The 18,410-nt window shown below is 36.8% G+C and overlaps 5 protein-coding genes, 1 long non-coding RNA gene and 1 other non-coding gene across 11 annotated transcripts in view; 2 read left to right on the top strand and 5 right to left on the bottom strand.

The window, feature by feature from the left end:
- Positions 1-18,410, top strand: part of LOC103873306 — a 728,778-nt gene that overhangs the window by 308,365 nt on the left and 402,003 nt on the right. The gene's annotated exons all lie outside the window — the stretch shown is intronic.
- LOC108872336 lies at positions 1,173-4,450 on the bottom strand. The gene is made up of 2 exons (XR_001959115.2): positions 1,734-4,450; positions 1,173-1,642 (listed from the first exon to the last, which is right to left on the bottom strand). It is a non-coding gene; the product is annotated as an uncharacterized LOC108872336 (long non-coding RNA).
- Positions 4,582-8,226, bottom strand: LOC103873422 (putative L-type lectin-domain containing receptor kinase I.1). The gene has a single exon (XM_009151831.2). The coding sequence runs from the start codon at positions 7,787-7,789 to the stop codon at positions 5,741-5,743; it is 2,049 nt and encodes a 682-aa protein (XP_009150079.1). The 5' UTR covers positions 7,790-8,226; the 3' UTR covers positions 4,582-5,740.
- LOC103873421 (probable arabinosyltransferase ARAD1) lies at positions 8,848-10,800 on the top strand. Of its 2 annotated transcripts, none has more exons than XM_033272617.1 (2): positions 8,848-9,936; positions 10,031-10,800. In XM_033272617.1, exons 1-2 carry the CDS (start codon positions 9,082-9,084, stop codon positions 10,571-10,573), a joined length of 1,398 nt encoding a protein of 465 aa, XP_033128508.1. In that variant the 5' UTR covers positions 8,848-9,081; the 3' UTR covers positions 10,574-10,800. The 2 variants fall into 2 exon arrangements, with proteins under 2 accessions (XP_033128508.1, XP_009150076.2); XM_009151828.2 differs by having other exon boundaries at positions 10,013-10,800.
- Positions 11,143-11,245, bottom strand: LOC117126363. The gene has a single exon (XR_004448932.1). It is a non-coding gene; the product is annotated as a U6 spliceosomal RNA (small nuclear RNA).
- LOC103873420 (L-type lectin-domain containing receptor kinase I.3) lies at positions 11,768-14,427 on the bottom strand. The gene is made up of 2 exons (XM_009151827.3): positions 14,191-14,427; positions 11,768-14,033 (listed from the first exon to the last, which is right to left on the bottom strand). The coding sequence occupies exon 2, from the start codon at positions 14,022-14,024 to the stop codon at positions 11,961-11,963; it is 2,064 nt and encodes a 687-aa protein (XP_009150075.1). The 5' UTR covers positions 14,025-14,033; positions 14,191-14,427; the 3' UTR covers positions 11,768-11,960.
- On the bottom strand, positions 14,585-18,406 carry LOC103873417 (probable L-type lectin-domain containing receptor kinase I.5). Of its 4 annotated transcripts, none has more exons than XM_033272595.1 (3): positions 18,356-18,406; positions 17,307-17,426; positions 14,585-16,957 (listed from the first exon to the last, which is right to left on the bottom strand). In XM_033272595.1, exons 1-3 carry the CDS (start codon positions 18,375-18,377, stop codon positions 14,814-14,816), a joined length of 2,286 nt encoding a protein of 761 aa, XP_033128486.1. In that variant the 5' UTR covers positions 18,378-18,406; the 3' UTR covers positions 14,585-14,813. The 4 variants fall into 4 exon arrangements, with proteins under 4 accessions (XP_033128486.1, XP_009150069.1, XP_009150072.1 ...); XM_009151821.3 differs by lacking the exon at positions 18,356-18,406 and adding an exon at positions 17,520-17,568; XM_009151824.3 differs by lacking the exon at positions 18,356-18,406 and having other exon boundaries at positions 17,323-17,680.

Here is an 18,410-nt window from a genome sequence, read left to right as displayed (position 1 = left end):
GTTTTGCTATGTAATTTTTCACCAATTGGAACTAAGACAAAAGAAAGTTTTAGTAAAACATATTAAACCAAACTATTAACCATATGCAAAACTCGGTTATCTTACATTTTTATTTTTTTTTTATAATTGCACAAAGTTAATATTGATTAACTAATAAATAAAAATCTACATTATTACTTTTACGGTAAATATAATTAATGATGTGATATATTGTTAAAGTAATATAATTAATGAAATTACTAAAATAAAACTATACTTATATTTTTATACATTAATATTTGTTTTTCATAATTAGTGTTTTATATTTTAGATATGTCGTAATATAACTAATTGTATTCAAAAGATCCGGATCGAATCAGATAATATGGTTATTTTTGGTACAAATATCCAAACCCGTTTCAAATACATTGGTTATTTAGATATTTTAGGGTCATATACATCAGAACCAAACTCATCCAGACTCAAAAGGATTCAACTCAAAACCTACACATAAATTTATAATATTCAAGGAGTGAGTAATTTTAAAACAAAATAAAACGATACCCGAAAGGAACGACTCGTACCTAAGTGGATATTTAGTGTTCATGCCTAACTGATTTTATAAACTAATATAAATGATATTTTTTATGTGTTTTGCTAAATTAAGTGAAACTGAAAGAGTTTTTTTTATTTAGTAAGCAATTATATTGAGTGAAAAATTAAGTGACAATGAATGTAATTCATTTTTATTATTTTGATTTAAGTTATGATTTTATTCACTAAACATGTTTTTGAATTATGTTTTTGGCTACGTAATTTTTCACTGATTGAAAAAAAAAATGTTATAGTAAAACAAATTAAAACAAACGCTTAACCTTATACAAAACTCAGTTATTTTACTTTTTTTGATTTTATAATTGACACAAAACTAATATTGATTAACTACTAAATAAAATCTACACTATTATTATTATGGTAATATAATTAATGATGTGAAATATTGTTAAGACAATATAATTAATATGAGTGAAATATGGAAATACAATTAATGTAGTACTGCTATCTTCGTTTCCAAACAATTTTCAGTTATAGTACTATTCATGTTTCCAAACATTACTAAAGTGTACTTCAGTTTTAATAATATAGATATATGAGTTAACTGGTTTTCTTTAAAAAAATTGTATAGCCGAACAGAGATAACAGATCATTGTATTATTGTAGCATGTTTGATAAGGGATGTCTTGCTTCCAAGCGATGACCATATTTTCACAAATCTTTTCCCTTGGTTGTTTCAACTGAATCAACCTTCTTCTAATCACTTAAAACAAATGGCAATTAAATTTTCTTGAATGCATATGATTTTCACTTCAGTTTTCATATTTTTCCAAGTTACACCTAAAATTCGATAGAGTAGAAAAAGCCATCCCGTTTTCGATGGATGAGAAACCAAAACAAAAACATCCAATGAAAGCTTCATGTTCTACACCTCTCCATCAACTCCCAGTAGCAGCCGCAAGAGCAACAACAAACTTTGAATCTTTAGCTAACGAAGACGCCATTTGATGAACCAAAACCTTTTGCATCAATCGTTGTTCGTTCTTCTCCAAAGCTAATCTGTGCCCACCATGAACCACATACAAAGTCACAGCCCTGAAAGTGTAGCCTTAAATGGCTTAAAATTTGATATGAAAACATTGATGACCCCGTTTTTTAAAAAGATATGCAGCAATGTAACCGCAGAGAAAACGTTATACCTGAAAAAAAATGTGGGATTTAAGTTTACCTAAATACTCCCATGATCATCTCATACAAACGTAGATACTGCATCATACTCTTAACACAACATCAGGATCGAAAAAGGTAAAGCAAATAGTTAGTGGTATTGTATACTATAAAGCTTAAATATCATCAGAAAAAAAAAGGAAAGATATTGATTTTTGCTCGCCGCGTTTATTGACAATTTCTGTCCTCCCAACCAGAAAACAATATCTGTGCTAATAAACAGGACAAAGTTCACAGGAAAATAATAACAGTTCGCCGGGAAATAATAACTCAGAACAATCAGCCATAAAGAGAGATGAGTATAAGAGATGAGTGGCAGAGAGATGTTGAGATCGCAGATTCTCAAAAGAGGGATATGAACCTATTTATACCCGATATCGCCACGAAACAACGCAATTGAAGATCTCGTAGTGGGCGTATGAATCTATACTATTAAAAGGAAAGAACTCCTAAAAAATCTACCTACGAAACTTGTTTAGACCTTTCATTAGACTAACTTTTTTTTTTGGTCTTCCCTTGTATTTCTCTAACTATATCATAATAAATGATTTTATTTATCTTTTGATTTTTTTACCTTTTAATAGATCCAATATATAATATCAAAGCAAATTAATTGAAATTTGTCAGTTATGATTTGTGCTCAGTTTGGTTTACTTAATTTCAAAACTAAATATATCTTAACGTTCTTCTATCTTACGCCATTTACAGATAGTGTCACATTATGATATCGAAAACATAAATTCATATATACTGCTATATACCATATAATAAAAGCTCATGTGTATTTGTATCATGTGTCAGTGATATTCTATCAGTCGTTATATCATAAACCCTTATTCAAAGTACAAAAGTTTAATAACTTTGTAAGGGAACCATGATCAGGATAATAAATTTTGTATTCTCATATCTATTTTATGGTATAACATATTTTGTTCAAATGTGTGATAACATTGTTCTATTTATTTTATGAAAAGCCAAATCGTAACTAATTTTAATTTCAAAATTCATAAATGTAACTTTAGATAATCACAAAAAATCTTATAAATTAATATACATAAGATAAATACAATGCATTTACCTTATATGACAAATCAAATAGTTTATTTAGTTTTATGTACTATTATAAAATATACAAGGATTTCAACTTTCTTAAAACATATTATCTCCTACATTTTTGTTTCTTTTTCTGACATGGGATAGTTGAGAAGAATCATTAGACTGAAGATTGAGAAGTAGCTGCAACAATCAATTTATTTTATCAGTTCAAATGTACATTAGATCATACTCAATTGCAGCAGAATCTTCAAGACAATTCAAATGTTAGTGCAATTATGTTCACGTATAAGACACGATGGAACCATGAATTATTCATGTGTGACTACTGATTATTAGAGTTTGCTAAATGGAAAACACATTTTAAATAACGTGTGCAAATATATTCATTGATGTTATTTAGGTTGTACCTCAACTTTGTCGGTCCTTAAAGCTGCACTATTGGGGGTATCTGCTGTTTTTAGCTGAGAGGGGGCATCCCCCATAGCAGAGTTGAGCTGAATGAATTGCCAAGCCAGTACCTTCCAAGTTTTCTTCATTTACATTGTTAATAAGTAAATCATCATATAGTGCTTATTTCCAAATCACCTCCAAAGCTTTGTACTCATCATATATAAATTTAAGAATTTTCTCCTGAGATCCGTTGGTCTGCTCCCAATATTGTCTTGCTGATCTGATTTAGTTCATAGAAGTAACACCACACATCGACATATGTCGTCGACCGTTTTTGGGACGGCAAGGATCGATGGTGGAGGAATTTTTTTTTTTGCTGGAGTCTTTTTTGATGTGTGTGAGGTTGATGTTGGTGGGAAAATAGATTTTATAGCGATGTATCTCAGAGCGAGATAAATATTTGGAAATAATAAAAGTGTAAAACTACACATTTTCAAATAGATATTTAATGTAATATTTTCATTTCTTGTATTGTATTTTTACTTCGTATTATTTTCTAAAATTTTATATTTACTTATTCTAATTTGTTTTTTTTCAGATAGATGTAATATTTGGAAATAATTAAAATATAACACTATACATTATTTCAGATATATGTTTAATTTAATATTTACTAATATTTTGATGTAACCATTTCTTTAAAATATTTGAAAATAATTAAAATGTAAAACTATACTTTTTTTTTTTGGAAACCTTGGTGTGATCCCAAAGGCTTTCTAGGCCCAATGACTAATCATCAAGAAGCCCATAGAAATCCGGGTTTTCTTGCCACTTAAGGCATCTATGGGTGGCCAAGGAGAATCAAACCCAGGGTGGAAGCTTCAGCTGGAACCCCTTTACCACTAGGCCAAGACCACTTGGTTAACTATACATTATTTCAGATATATGTTTAATGTAATATTTCTATTTTTTAATTTTTACATTTTAGCATCATAATAAATATACAGTTTATTATACATAATAAACATGGCATTATTACATTTTAATGGAAAATAAAATTACATTTTAATGTAAAATTACGTATAATAAATTTACATTAATATACATAATATTAACATATATTTAATTTTTACATTTTAAGATATATGTTTAATGTAGTATTTCTATTTTTTAATTGTGTATTTACTTATTATTTGTTTGATGTAAAACTATACATCTTTTTTGTTTAATGTAATAGTAACATTTTTATATTGTTACTTTTAATGTAGTAGTTCCATTTTTTAAATTGTGTACTTACTTACTTTTTTCATATATTATATATTTACATATTTAAATGTATATTTAATTTTAAAATTTTAAGATAGATGTTTAATGTAGTATTTCTATTTTTTGAATTGTGTATTTACTTATTATTATTATTATTATTATTATTATTATTATTATTATTATTTCTGTATATTATATATTTACAAATTTTAATTTCCATTTACTTACATTTCGTATATTATATATTTATATATATAAATGTATATTTACTTATATTTCATATATTATATATTTAAATGGTAATAATGTGATTTAATGTAATAATAGTAATGACGCCACGTGACTTCTTTTCGAATAAAGATTCTATAGTGATGTGGACGGACGCTCTATGGAGTCTCAAAAAGTTTTGTATATTACATTTTTAATATAGTATTTCTATTTTCTAAATTGTGTACTTACTTATTATTATTTTTTCATATATTATATATTTACATATTTAAATGTATATTTACTTATATTTAATTTTTGCATTTTAAGATAGATGTTTAATGTAGTATTTCTATTTTTTGAATTGTGTATTTACTTATTATTATTATTTTCGTATATTATATATTTAAAAATTTAAATTTCCATTTACTTACATTTCGTATATTATATATTTATATATATAAATGTATATTTACTTATATTTCGTATTTATATATTTATATATTTAAATGGTAATAATGTGATTTAATGTTATAATGTAATAATAGTAATGATGTCACGTGGCTTTTTCGAATAATATGATTATATGATTATGTGGACGCTTTATGGAGCCTCAAAAGATTCCTTTTATTAGTATATATTCATATATTTTTATAATAAAATTCTTAAATTATTGATAACAAAATTTTCAATGGGGGATTCTTAATAGGTTTAAATTTTATACTTTTTCTTGAAAATTTGTTGCAAATTTTTAAAAATTAAAATATGAAGTTCTCAATTCGTGTTTAATATAATTTTTTAAATTAAGATATTTTTGTATTTTATATGGTATATGGTATAGAGTTATATATAAAAGTATTTATAATGTTTATAGTATAGATTTATAAAACACCACCTAGTTCACATAAACAATACATGCCATTTAGAGAAATATTTATACATCTTACTTTTACATAGATTACTTGTGTCCCAAATAAAGATTTCTCTACAACAGAACTAATACAACTATACAGAGTTTATAGATTACGGACAAAGAGACACGCGATCGAGTTGTCAGATTTCATCTTCCATCACCATACATGATTGTGTGAGAAATGAACATTGAGTTGTTGGCAGGGGAAGAAGAAACCGATGGTGGTGATGCTGATGAGATCCCTGAAGTGGAAGAAATTGCCAGGAAAGGTACTCCCATTAACACTGGCGTGGAAACTCCAATTCCGGGAGTATCTGGAGATAAATCAGGCAACATTTGGTGTCTGTTTATGTATTGCACCACTTGTTCCATTGATGGTCGTGAATCAGGTACAATACTTGTACAGAGCAAGCCGAGTTTCAGAACCATTTCGACCTCCCCAGGTATGAATTTACCTCCCAATTTTCTATCTATAGCATCAACCAAAGAGCCCCTTTTCCAGCATTCAACAACCCATTTGACCAAATGTCTCTTCTCAACCGGCATCTCGGGATCAAATGGTCTCCTCCCACACGTTACTTCAAGCATGAATGCACCAAATGCATACACATCGGTTCTAGTTGAAGTTCCTGATGATGTTAGCTCGAGGGCCATGTAACCTATGGTTCCAACAGCTGCCGTTGCTAAGAGGTTAGCGCCACGGTCATCAAACCTAGCCATCCCAAAATCTCCTAAAAACGCTTGTAAGTTTCCATTTAACATGACATTAGAAGCTTTGATATCTCGGTGCAAAACAACTTGACTAGCTCCCGTATGCAAGTAACATAGCGCAGATGCAATATCTCTCAAAATCGCAAGTCTTTGAGACCACGAAAGAGGTGGTTTATCATCTTGAAACAAATATTGATCAACGCTACCTCCTTCCATGTACTTGGAGACCAGCAACAACTCGCCTTTTCGCCTGCAATACCCTAGAAGAGGAACCAAGTTCTTGTGCTGTAAACAACCCATCGTCACAACTTCAGCAACGAACTGTTTCATCCCTTGCTCAGCATCGTGTGATAGTCTCTTAACCGCTATATCTCCTACAAGAGGCATAGTTCCTTTAAAGACTTCTCCAAAACCTCCTTTTCCAAGACGGCCATCTCTTCTAAACCCTCCTGTTGCTTTATATAAAGACTTGTAGGTATAGCGAAGTGGACCGTATGGCTTTTCCCATGGCTCTTTGACTTCTGCATACTTCTTTCTCCTGTACACACAAACTCCTACAAGAACAGCCATTACTAGGAGGCCGAGTATAACCAGTAGAATAATAAGCAGAGAAGATGTTTTCTTCGGTATCTTAGGACGAGGGACCGTGGGAAGTTTAGAGAAGTCAAGGCTCTGTAATGAAACTCTGCTTGTGCTGAAACTCCATCCTAAGATGTACTGGTAACTGATCAGTGACCCAGTTGCTGCAGAGAACCCGACAAATGCTTTTCCATCCGGGAAAACTGATGTGAGATTGATGTTTCTTGACAAAAGAGGCTTACTTGGCTTCTCGTTTCTTAGAGGAGCTAATGTAACATTGAGTAGAGTATCTTCGTAGTCAATCCACACCTGGATAGGATCTCCACTCAAGAGTGTCAAGCTTTTGTTCGTTCCTTCTCTGTCGGAATAATAAGAAGCTGGAGCAGACACAACAGAGTGGAGATTGTTTGCGTCTATACCGACATGGTTTTTGTCGATGTCGTCAAACTCTGCGCTTTCGACGGTATCCAGCTCGATGGCTAGAATCTGAGAAGAAGGAGACCCATTAGTTGAGATGTTGAAGAGTCCTAAGTATTGAGTTGGGTCTGCTTGTGTGAGATCCTTTGAAGAGGATAGAACAAAGGCAACCCCGTGACCACCGTCAGCTCCTGGTTTAGGGACTAAAGCGCAAACGAAATGAGTCCAGAAAGATAGAGACTGTGATGAAGAAGCTGAACCAAAATCGAACGGACGGTTGAAGAAAGCGTGACCCTTTTGCTGAGCCGTGGCATCGGTTAGCTGCAAAAGTCCACCTGGGAGTTGGATTTTTGCAAGACCGTCAAGGAGAAGATCGCCTTGGCCTTGGTTAAAGCCGTTGTAGACGAAACTTAAGTCTTGTTGATTTGAAAAGCGAATCAAATTAACAAACAAGATTATAGAGAGAAGAAGATGCAATCTTTGAGCCATTGGTTAACGAGACACAAGAGGTAAGCCTTGTTTGATCAGGTCATATAATGCATAAGGGAGAGACTCAAATGACAGTTTCGACGTTCAAAGTTCAGGAAAAATATTCCCTCTAGGCATATATCAGAGAGTTGACTTTAGAATTGTTTTTTATATCTAACCGTGAGAGTTACTCTACAAATAATATACAAGTCTTCTTTGATTTAAAATAAAAAATAAAAAATCTACTAAAAACTAAAAAGTCATTAAGAAAAGTATTTGGTCTACTCTTATTTTAACAAATATCAAGTCGGAGTAAATTAAAGCGAAATACCCTCAAAGGAAACAATTATTGGGCAGGAAACGTCTTGAAAAGACAAAGACTCTGCAGCTATACGACTTTAGTTAGAGAAGAAGGTGTGTTGTGAACTTTTGAGTAGTTAAGTTGCGAGGCCAAGGGAAGAAGAAATGGTGGTAACGTGCTTAAGAAGCATCCGGTAAAGCCCCTGCTCTCTTTGTCAAACCCATGCTTGCTGTATACACGAACCGAGTTATCCGAATTGATTATTGAAGGTGTGGACTTGGGTTTTTTTTTTTTTTTGACAACCAACTGCTATCAAATTACCTGTTTGCATAGTTTAATTTAAAAAAAAACAATTCAACACTGTCCAAATCATCCACAATTGTTTTAAATATCTGAATCCAAATGTGATATTTATCATTTTAGATAGTGATTTTAAGTATTACATTTAGCATTTAGGATCTGTAAACAGAGGACCTAAACAGGTATGTGTTGTTTGAAAAATTGACTGGTATTTACAAAAAATATCAAGAAAAAGTGAAAAACTATTCTCGTGGGCTGACCTGATTCTAGTTAGGTGTTGGATCCAAACTTGGTCCCATCTTGTTTAAAACATACACACATGTTATATTTGACAAAAAACTTGGTCCCATCTTTACTTTTTGGCAAAAGAAAGTTATTTCGACTTTCAAGTTTTGGGCCCAAACTTGGTCCCATCTTGCTTTAGCTATTTCAATAACTGGACTCTGAATTATTGTTGGGTCTACCTTGTACAAAAAAAATAAATAGTAATAATTACTCTTAGAAAAACAAAACAAAACAAATTAAAAGAGTTAATAATAGGAAAGTTGACGATCCCTGAAGCTCTTAATAAGCACCGTTCCGTTTGTTACTCTCCTCCTTGTCCGCCGCTCCATGAGAGATGAAATTGGTGTCAGAGAGAGAGAAGAACAGTCTGAGCACGCTCTCCCTCCTTATGTGAGCTTAGCTGCGTGTGTTTGATTTCTCTCCCCTTATGGCAATGCCGGAGAAGAACGGTTCCACGATCGGGTACGTAGCCCGAAACTTGCTTCTTTGCCTATTCGTCTTCACAACGGTCCTCTTCGCTCTCTCTTGCTACTTTGTGTTGCGCTCCACCGCTCACAACCGCTTCCTTGGCTCCACATTCCAATCCAAATCATTCGTTCGCGATCCCGGCGCGAAGAAAGATGATTGCAGATGCGTTGAAGATGAGAAGAGAACAGGTCCTCTCAAGGTCTTCATGTACGACATGGATCCGGAGTTTCATTTCGGATTGCTAAATTGGAAGCCTGAGAGAAAGAGTGTATGGCCCGATGTTCACAAGTTCATACCTCCTTACCCTGGTGGCTTGAATTTGCAGCACAGCATTGAGTATTGGCTCACCTTGGATCTTCTTGCGTCCGAGTATCCAAACGGTGCTAGACCCATTGCTGCCAAAAGAGTTTATAACTCTACCGACGCTGATGTTATCTTTGTTCCCTTTTTCTCCTCCTTGAGTTACAATCGGTTTTCCAAGGTGAATCCTCACCAGAAAACAAGCAGAAACAAGGATTTGCAAGGAAAGCTTGTTGCTTTCTTGACTGCTCAGGAGGAGTGGAAGAGGTCAGGTGGTAGAGACCATGTGGTCCTTGCTCATCATCCCAATAGCATGTTGGATGCTAGAAACAAGCTCTTCCCTGCCATGTTTATACTCTCTGACTTCGGAAGGTACCCTCCTACTGTTGCAAACGTTGAGAAAGATGTCATTGCGCCTTATAAGCATGTCATCAAAACGTACGAAAACGATTCCTCTGGTTTCGATAGCAGACCCATTCTGCTTTACTTTCAGGGTGCCATCTACAGGAAAGATGTGAGTTCTACTCCCTTTTACTTTTGCTGAGTTCTTAGATAGTCTTTTTGCTCATATATATATATATACATCTCAGGGTGGGTTTGTGCGTCAGGAGTTGTTCTACCTGTTGCAAGATGAGAAAGACGTGCATTTCTCGTTTGGGAGCGTGAGAAACGGAGGCATAAACAAAGCAAGCCAAGGAATGCACAACTCCAAGTTCTGCCTCAACATTGCCGGAGACACTCCTTCATCTAACCGTCTCTTTGACGCCATTGCAAGCCACTGCGTGCCTGTCATTATCAGTGACGACATTGAGCTTCCTTTCGAGGACGTTATTGATTACTCTGAGTTCTCCGTGTTTGTCCGCACCTCTGATGCCTTGAAAGACAACTTTCTGGTTAACTTGATTCGGGGAATCACCAAGGAGGAGTGGACAAGGATGTGGAATAGATTGAAGGAAGTGGAGAAGTTCTATGAGTTCCATTTCCCGTCAAGGGTTGATGATGCAGTCCAAATGATATGGCAAGCGATTGCACGCAAAGTTCCTGGCGTTAAAATGAGGATTCATAAGTCTCGGAGGTACTCTGCTGGATCTGTTTCTGATGCAGGGAAAGAGTCAAGATGGTCGTCTTTGATACCTCGGAGTTTCTGGTGAATAAAGATGAGATCCTTTTTTTTGTTCTCTCAGAAGGCCTTCGCACTGACCTCAAATTGCTTCTTTTTTCTTTTTGTGTAGAGAGAAGTTTATGTTTGATTTCTCAACTTTTTCTCCAAATCATAGGGTTATATAGACAGAGAGATTAGTCGCTTTTCTCCAAAGAAGGATAATAATGTTGTAAGTTGATTTGTTAATTGTTAATTTTCATCTCCTTTTTACGGTAAGCCTAGTTTGTTTAGTACAACAGCATGTTAGTAGATGCGTATATCATCATCAATCAGCAACGACATAGTTGGCTCAAGAGTTTAAGATCCAGAGTGGTATAAAAGCCCCCACCATTCCTGGAGAATCTGGCTAGACAAGGGAGTTTCAGGTCTTGATTCTGGCATAGCACCACCCCCCACCCCCAAATTTTAGAACCATCTTTGCCTTCTCAGGGGGATTACTTGACAAGATTTTCATTAAAACGACTCCACATTTTCTTTTTCCCAATAGACAGTTTTGCAGCAGAGGTTGAGGTAGCAACTTCACCAAAAACTGAAATTCTAGAAAATTTTGGAAACAAAAAAAATTTGGACCATTTCTCGATTTGTGCGTGTCATCCTTGCGCAGGGGCCATGCTAATCTTCTCTGTATCGTTCCAATTTTATCGGATGTCCCCGAAGGGACAATCATGTACGAGACTCGAGACCTATATAAACAGAGCTTCTTCTTCTTAGAATGGCGATGTGGGACGTTTCTTACCGTTTAAAGTATCTATCTAATGGGCTCGTTTACACTAAAAGGGGCTGGTGTCTCTTTGATTTCTCTCTGGGCCATTTAACACTGTTGTTGGACTCCTTCGAATAAGACAAAAATTTCGACGCAGCCGACAGTCGCTTGCATAGAAAAAGAGGTGACACTGATTAGTTTGAAAACTCTCAGGTTCTGTTTGCTTTAATCTAATTTACTAAGCATACTATGTTTCAGATGAATATGTTACGTGAATACATTGTTCTTAGTAAGTGTACAATATTTTTTTACACCAAGAATGGAAAACACAGCAAACTCTACTAGCTCATGTACAAACGAATTCAAATAAACACATTGTTTCACGTCAACAAATACTACGGACAGAGACTTGTTCAAGCCTCACAAGCAAAAAAAAGAGTTAACTATCTAATATATTAATGTCAACTGATGATCATCTACTAACATAAAAAAAGTTAACCAATATTATACGATCTTATAAACTCTTTTGGCCACTTTCTCACTTGAAAAAAACTATGCACACAAGATCACAGATACAATTATAACCGCCAACACCATTGTTTCTTGGGTAAATACATTTTAAGTAGCTCAAGACATTAGATGCAGAGCACACACAGTTTCATAAATATATCTCTCATCTACCACTCCCTCTCAGGATTGTATGAGTAACAAACATAGGTATTGATGTGCTCCTTGAATTGGAGGCACTAATGGTAGATGATGGTTCCATTGACACTGGCATAAACGCTCCAATACCTGGACTATTCAGCGAGAAATCTGGCAAGGGTAGGTCCAGGTTTAGGTACTGCACCACTTGTCCCATGGTAGGCCTTGCTTCTGGTATCGCATTTGTGCAGAGCAATCCAAGTTTAAGAACCATCTCAACTTCCTTGAATAAAGTTTCTCCTCCCAATCTTGGATCTATGGTGTCAAGTAAAGAAGCCTGTTTCCAGCATACACAGACCCATTTGATCAAGTATTGCTTTTCCACTGGCAGCTCCGGTTCCACAGGCCGCCTCCCACAACTTACTTCAAGAAGGAAAGCACCAAAGGCATAAACATCAGTTTCTGTAGAAGTTCCCATTGTGATTAGCTCAGGTGCCATGTAACCTATGGTTCCCACAGCGGCTGTTGCAGATAAGTTGGCTCTTGGGTCATGAAACCTGGCCATACCAAAATCTCCTAATCTTCCATTGAAATCAGAATCTAACATAACATTAGAAGATTTAATATCCCGGTGCAAAACAGCTTGCGTGGCTCCTGTATGAAGGTAATTTAGAGCCGAGGCGATGTCCTTAAGAATAGAAATCCTTTGCAACCATGAAGGAGATGGGTTTTGGTCATGAAACAAGTACTTGTCAAGACTGCCGTTGGGCATGTACTCAGAGACCAGAAGCAACTCGCCTTTCCTCCTACAATACCCGAGAAGAGGAACCAAGTTCCGGTGCTGTAAACTTCCCATAGTCACAACTTCAGCCACAAACTGTTTCATTCCTTGCTCTGCATTGTGTGACAGTCTTTTCACAGCTATATGCCTACTTAGGGGCAGAGTTCCTTTGTACACATCTCCAAACCCACCTTTCCCAACACAACAATCTTTTCCAAACCCATTTGTTGCTTTGTAGAGAGACTTGTAGGAGAATCTATGTGGACCGTATTCCTTTTCCCACGATTCTCTCACTTCCGCGTACTTGTTTCTCCTGTACCAATAAACTACTCCGAGAACCAGCAGCACTAGGATCACCGATAAGATGACCAAACCAATAAGCGGTGGAGACAGAAGAGGATGTTGTTTTTCTCTAGGAAGAGGAGCCTGAGGGAGCTTAGAGAGGTCCAGGTTCTGTAATAGTTCTTTGCTTCTACTGAAACTCCACCCAAGTATAAATTGGTTACTGGTCAATTGCCCTGTTGCTGCAGAGAACCCAACAAACATTTTATTTTGAAAAAATTCTGAAAGATTGATGGGCCTTGACATAAGAGGCTGATCTGGTTTCTGTATATCTATAGGGGCCAGAGTAACGTTAAGGGAGGCTCCATCGTAATCCACCCAAACCTGGATAGGCAGACCACTCAGGAGATTTATGCTTACATTCTTCCCTAAGGCATGGGAAAAGTAAGACGGGAGAGTGGATTCAATAGATGTTGGGCTGTTCAAATCAATCCCAACATGAGGCTTTTCCACCACATCAATTCCTAATGACTCAATGGTATCAAGCTCAATAGCTATCAGCTGAGGAGGGGAAGTTCCATTTGTGGGGTTGCTGAAGACGCCCAAGTACTGAGCTTGGAGTGCATGAGAGAGATCCATAGAAGGAGATAAAACAAAAGCCACCCCGTGTCCGCCACTAGTTCCCAGCTGAAGAGGCACCAACGCACACACAAAATGTGTATAGAAGGAGATGGTATAATATGGATCAAAATCAAATGGCATGTTGAAGAAAGCATGACCCATTTTAAACTGTGAATCATTTGTCAACTGCAAAATCCCACCAGGAAGGACTCTAGCGATTCCATCAATATGGAGATCTGCTTGATGGAAGCCATTGTAGACAAACCCGGTTTCTTGTTGACCTGACAGGGAAACCAGATGAAGGCAGCAGAACATGATCAAAACTAGATGAAGCCTGCTGCAAGCCGTTACTATTGAAAGAGTGTCTGAATTTAATGGTTCATATTTTTTCTCTTCTGTGAGAACCATCCTCCAAAGCTGCCAAAAAAAAAGACTGCTCATAAATTCAGGAGCTCAATTTTAAACATTCAATGTCTTGTACAATTTCTCCTAAGTAACTGTAGCCAGCCAACGCATATATATATTCCCAATATACAAAAGAAACAAAAGCATGACAAGTACAAGAAGCACTTACATCTAGCAGAAATCTGAAAATGCCTTGGGAGTAGAGCTAGTTATCAACCTCTACTCTAATTAATATCTCTGGTACTTCAGCAAATAACTTGGGCAGTCTCCCCTTTAGCATCTCAAGAGAGACAATAAACCAACTTTTCTTCCTCCACAAATTTTGGATAAGATACATTTAATTTTATGTTACTTTTCCAAGTAAATGAAACGCAAAGAACATAGAAGCTGACCAAGTCTCTCACAGCATGCAGAGTCACAATCACTTACTTAAACGGGACCAGTCTTCACATGGAACAGAGCAGTCCATATCTAAGACTATTCCTTAATTCATCATCCAATGAACATCTTTTTGTCGGTTGGTTACAACTTACAAGTGGTGGTGTTCAGTTAATCCCCCCAAAAAAAGAAAGAATGTACATTGAGTGGAAAAAAAGACAATAGTCACCAGATCACTAGAAAGTTTTCAAAAAAAAAAACATATGCTGAAATACAATGAAGAAGACCTGAAATTGAAACATTCACAAGTTATACATGAGTATCCTCAGCGAATGAACTCCCAATGAGATCATTCACCAATAAGCAGCACCTACGTGTTCAAATTAACATCCAATGGATACTTCATAAACTGTATCAGCAGCCACTGGTTGGCTTGGAGAGGCGAGCCTCGATGTCTTCTGATTCTGCAACTACGTTTAGAGAGTTCTTGGATTCCAATGGTTGCTCATGCTCCTCTGAGTTGTTGGCTGATGAAGAAGATGCCCAAGGAGCAGACCAGTTCCTTGAAGTGTATGTGCCTGTAAGAGAGGCTGCATCCACCACTACTGGAGTAAATGAGCCGATCCCAAGCGTATATGGCGAGAAATCCGGCAACGGCAGGTTCTCGTTTAAGTAAAGAACCACTTGTTCCATTGTTGGTCGTGATTCTGGCACGATGTTTGTACACAGCAACCCGATTTTCATAACCAACTCGACCTCCTCGGGTACGAATTCTCCTCCAAATCTGGGATCTCTAGCATCAAGCAAACAATCTTTCTTCCAGCATTCACAAACCCATTTGATGAGAAACCGTTTCTCAGCTTCCATCCCAGGCTCCACAGGTTTCCTTCCACACGCTACTTCAAGCATAAAAACACCAAATGCATAAACATCGGTTACAGTGGAAGCTCCCATTGTTATTAGCTCAGGAGCCATGTACCCTACAGTACCAACCGCTGCTGTCGTGGCTGCGTTGCCTCCATGGTCATGAAACCTAGCCATACCAAAATCTCCCAACCTGCCGTTCAGCTCAGCGTCTAACATAACATTGGAAGCTTTGATGTCTCGATGCAGCACGACTTGTTCAGCTCCCGTGTGGAGATAAAAGAGCGCAGAGGCTATACCTTTGAGAATGACAAGTCTTTGTGACCAAGAAAGAACAAGACTTTGGTCATCAAACAAGTGCTGGTCAAGACTCCCGTTGGGCATGAACTCGGAAACAAGCAAAAGCTCTCCTTTTCTCCTACAATACCCAAGAAGCGGAACGAGGTTCCTGTGTTTGAGACTTCTCATGCTCACGACTTCAGCCACAAACTGCTTCATCCCTTCCTCACCGTTATGAGAGACTCTCTTCACAGCTATAGGTTTGCTCTCAGGGAGATCTCCTCTGTACACTACTCCAAACCCACCTCTTCCTAGAAACCCATCCCTGTGGAACCCTCTCGTTGCTATGTATAAAGATTTGTATGAGAAGCGGTGTGTACCGTACTCCTCCTCCCAAGGCTCGCTCACTTCCGCAAACTTTTTCTTCCTGTGGTAATAAACTCCTGCAAGAAGAGCTATTACAATGATAGCAAGAGCAGCGGGGAGACCGACGATCAGAGCATACTGTTTCTTATGCTTAACTCTATGCCGAGGAACTCGAGGAAGCTTAGAGATGTCAAGTGGCTGCAGTAGTTCCCCGCTTGTGCTGAAACTCCACCCAAGAAGGTAGTGGTAGCTGATTGCTGACCCCGTTGCTGCAGAGAACCCAACGAACAATCTTGTGCTTCGAAACAAATCTGAGAGGTTCATGGCTCGTGACAACAGAGGCTGACGTGGCTTCTTGACAACATTAAGAGGAGCCACGGAGACATTGAGTAGAGTTCGCTCGTAGTCAACCCAAACCTGTATAGTATCTCCACTAGAGAGGTTAAGACTCACATTCCTCTGTTGCGTCTCGGAGAAGTAAGAAGCTGGTGCTGACTCCACTGAAATGGGATCGTTCTCATCAATCCCGACATGATTATGGTTCGTCTCCTCGAACTCTCCGTTTTTTATAGTGTCGAGCTCAACAGCAAAGAGGCGGGAAGAGTTAGATCCACCCGTTGAGGCGTTGAAGATCCCAAAGTACCGGTTCGGCTGCGCCCGAGTGAAATCCACGGAAGGGGATATCACGAAGGTGATGCCGTGCCCGCTTTCGACTCCTGGCTTAGGCACCAGAGCACAGACGAAGTGTGTTGAGAATGACAGCGGCTTAGAGGAGCTGAACTCGATTGGCTTCTTGGTGAACGCGTGGCCCATTTGATGCTCCGTGTCTTTAGCAAGCTGCAATAATCCACCGCGAAGCAACGTGGCTGACCCATCTACAGAAAGATCCGCTTTTCCAAAGCCGTTGAAGACAAAACTTGTTTCCTTTGTTGTTGAAGTTGACAAAGCTATGAGATGAAAAGAGGAGATTAACCAGAAGAGAAGCAATCCACTAGACATTGCTCTGCCGATGAAGCCAAAACTGCTTTGTAGTAGATCTTTCCTCCTCTCTGATTTAAAGAAAATGTGATTTTATAAAGACACTACGAGCATCCATTTCTTTATTGGTATTAAACAACTGTACTATAACAGCTTGATAACATTATAAAAATCAACATATATCTTCACATGGTTTTCAAATGTTCAAATTCAGATGTTAGTTTAAGAGAAGTAATCCATCCATATTTGAATCCAAAGAAACAAAGGAAAGTGCTAGAAGCGTGCTAACAAAACTATTAAAATTAATCATTACATGTGCCTCGGAATCAATACCCACAATCTTTCACCGGATTTTTCTCAGACGACAGCTACTTGTATTATTATTTATGAAGCTGGGTAAGAAAACAAATAACTACTTACTTACTAAAAGTAATACCAGATCATAAACGATCCACGAGCCATTGGTGCTGATGAATTCGACAGTTCTCTTGTTCTCTGAGCAGATCTCTCTCTCTCTCTCTCTGATCGAAACTTTGCTGGCTGCAGAAAACAAGATGTGAAAAAAAAAATGTGAACTTATTTAGTGGTAATTTGTTTCTTAATGGATATGAACTCTGCATCATATGCATTTACCTTTTATCGGCTTTAGAAAGTACAGCGAAGCCATTTAATATTATATATGTTGTATATTAGTATATTACAAACCGCTCACGTCGTTAAATATTCAATCTAGACGACTAGACATTACTTCAGCGTCGCACAAAAAAAAAAAAAAGACATTACTTTGGCATAAATTATCACAGCATCAGTCAGGAAAAAAAAAAAAAAAAAGACAACTGCTACACGCGGTAGCCACCAACAAAAAAAAAATCATTAGATTAATCATCTTGAAAAGGTACCTTGTGAAGCTTATTCGTGGGGAGGGGAGAAGCACTCAAAAGTAAAAAGGAACCAAATCCTAAGAAAAAGCCAAGCACCCACATTTTGTAGAATTAGACAAGTCAAAACAAAGAAAATGAAGTCTTAACGTTGAAGTCTTCTACTATGTTAAATGATCGCGACCTATGTGAACGCCTTTCTTGGTTTTTCCAGGAGAAAAATCGACAGTTCAAAATTGACTCCATAGTGTGATAAGAATAAAACTACAAATAAGCAGACCACGTTTCTCATACTAGTCTATTTAAGTCCCATATATTCTACCTAAACCAATAATCGCACATGGAATTTATAATAGTGTTGACTTCAAACAAGCAATAGCAAGTTCTTTGACCGTTCCTTGTAAGCAGTACATCCAAACAATAAAAGAACATAAAATATACAGAGCTTTATGAGCACATGTCTGAACTAGCTACCATATATTCAAGGGTGTCATCTCCCTATTACCCCCAGACTTAAGATCAATATGTCCCGGATATCAGAACACAAATTTAGTCTCTAACCGTTTCAATAATAAACCTCTAAGCCTTTACCTGTCATGGATGAAACAATCATCTCTGATTATATGATGATGATGCTCTCTGGTGA

Source organism: Brassica rapa, chromosome A06 (assembly GCF_000309985.2).
Source record: "Brassica rapa cultivar Chiifu-401-42 chromosome A06, CAAS_Brap_v3.01, whole genome shotgun sequence".
Taxonomy (NCBI): domain Eukaryota; kingdom Viridiplantae; phylum Streptophyta; class Magnoliopsida; order Brassicales; family Brassicaceae; genus Brassica; species Brassica rapa.
Note: the sequence above shows the minus strand (reverse complement) of the source record. Positions and strands in the feature narration are given on the sequence as shown.

Bases quoted from the DNA above. Each gene is read 5' to 3' on its own strand.
- LOC103873417 (XM_009151821.3), bottom strand. From the start codon at position 17,553: ATGGCTTCGCTGTACTTTCTAAAGCCGATAAAAG. The intron at 17,427-17,519 runs GTAAATGCATAT...TGTTTTCTGCAG, and splicing joins CTTTCTAAAGCCGATAAAAG to CCAGCAAAGTTTCGATCAGA. The intron at 16,958-17,306 runs GTAAGTAGTTAT...TCTTTAAATCAG, and splicing joins TCTGGTATTACTTTTAGTAA to AGAGGAGGAAAGATCTACTA.
- LOC103873420 (XM_009151827.3), bottom strand. From the start codon at position 14,024: ATGGTTCTCACAGAAGAGAAAAAATATGAACCATTAAATTCAGACACT.
- LOC103873422 (XM_009151831.2), bottom strand. From the start codon at position 7,789: ATGGCTCAAAGATTGCATCTTCTTCTCTCTATAATCTTGTTTGTTAAT.
- LOC103873421 (XM_009151828.2), top strand. From the start codon at position 9,082: ATGGCAATGCCGGAGAAGAACGGTTCCACGATCGGGTACGTAGCCCGA. The intron at 9,937-10,012 runs GTGAGTTCTACT...TATACATCTCAG, and splicing joins GTGCCATCTACAGGAAAGAT to GGTGGGTTTGTGCGTCAGGA.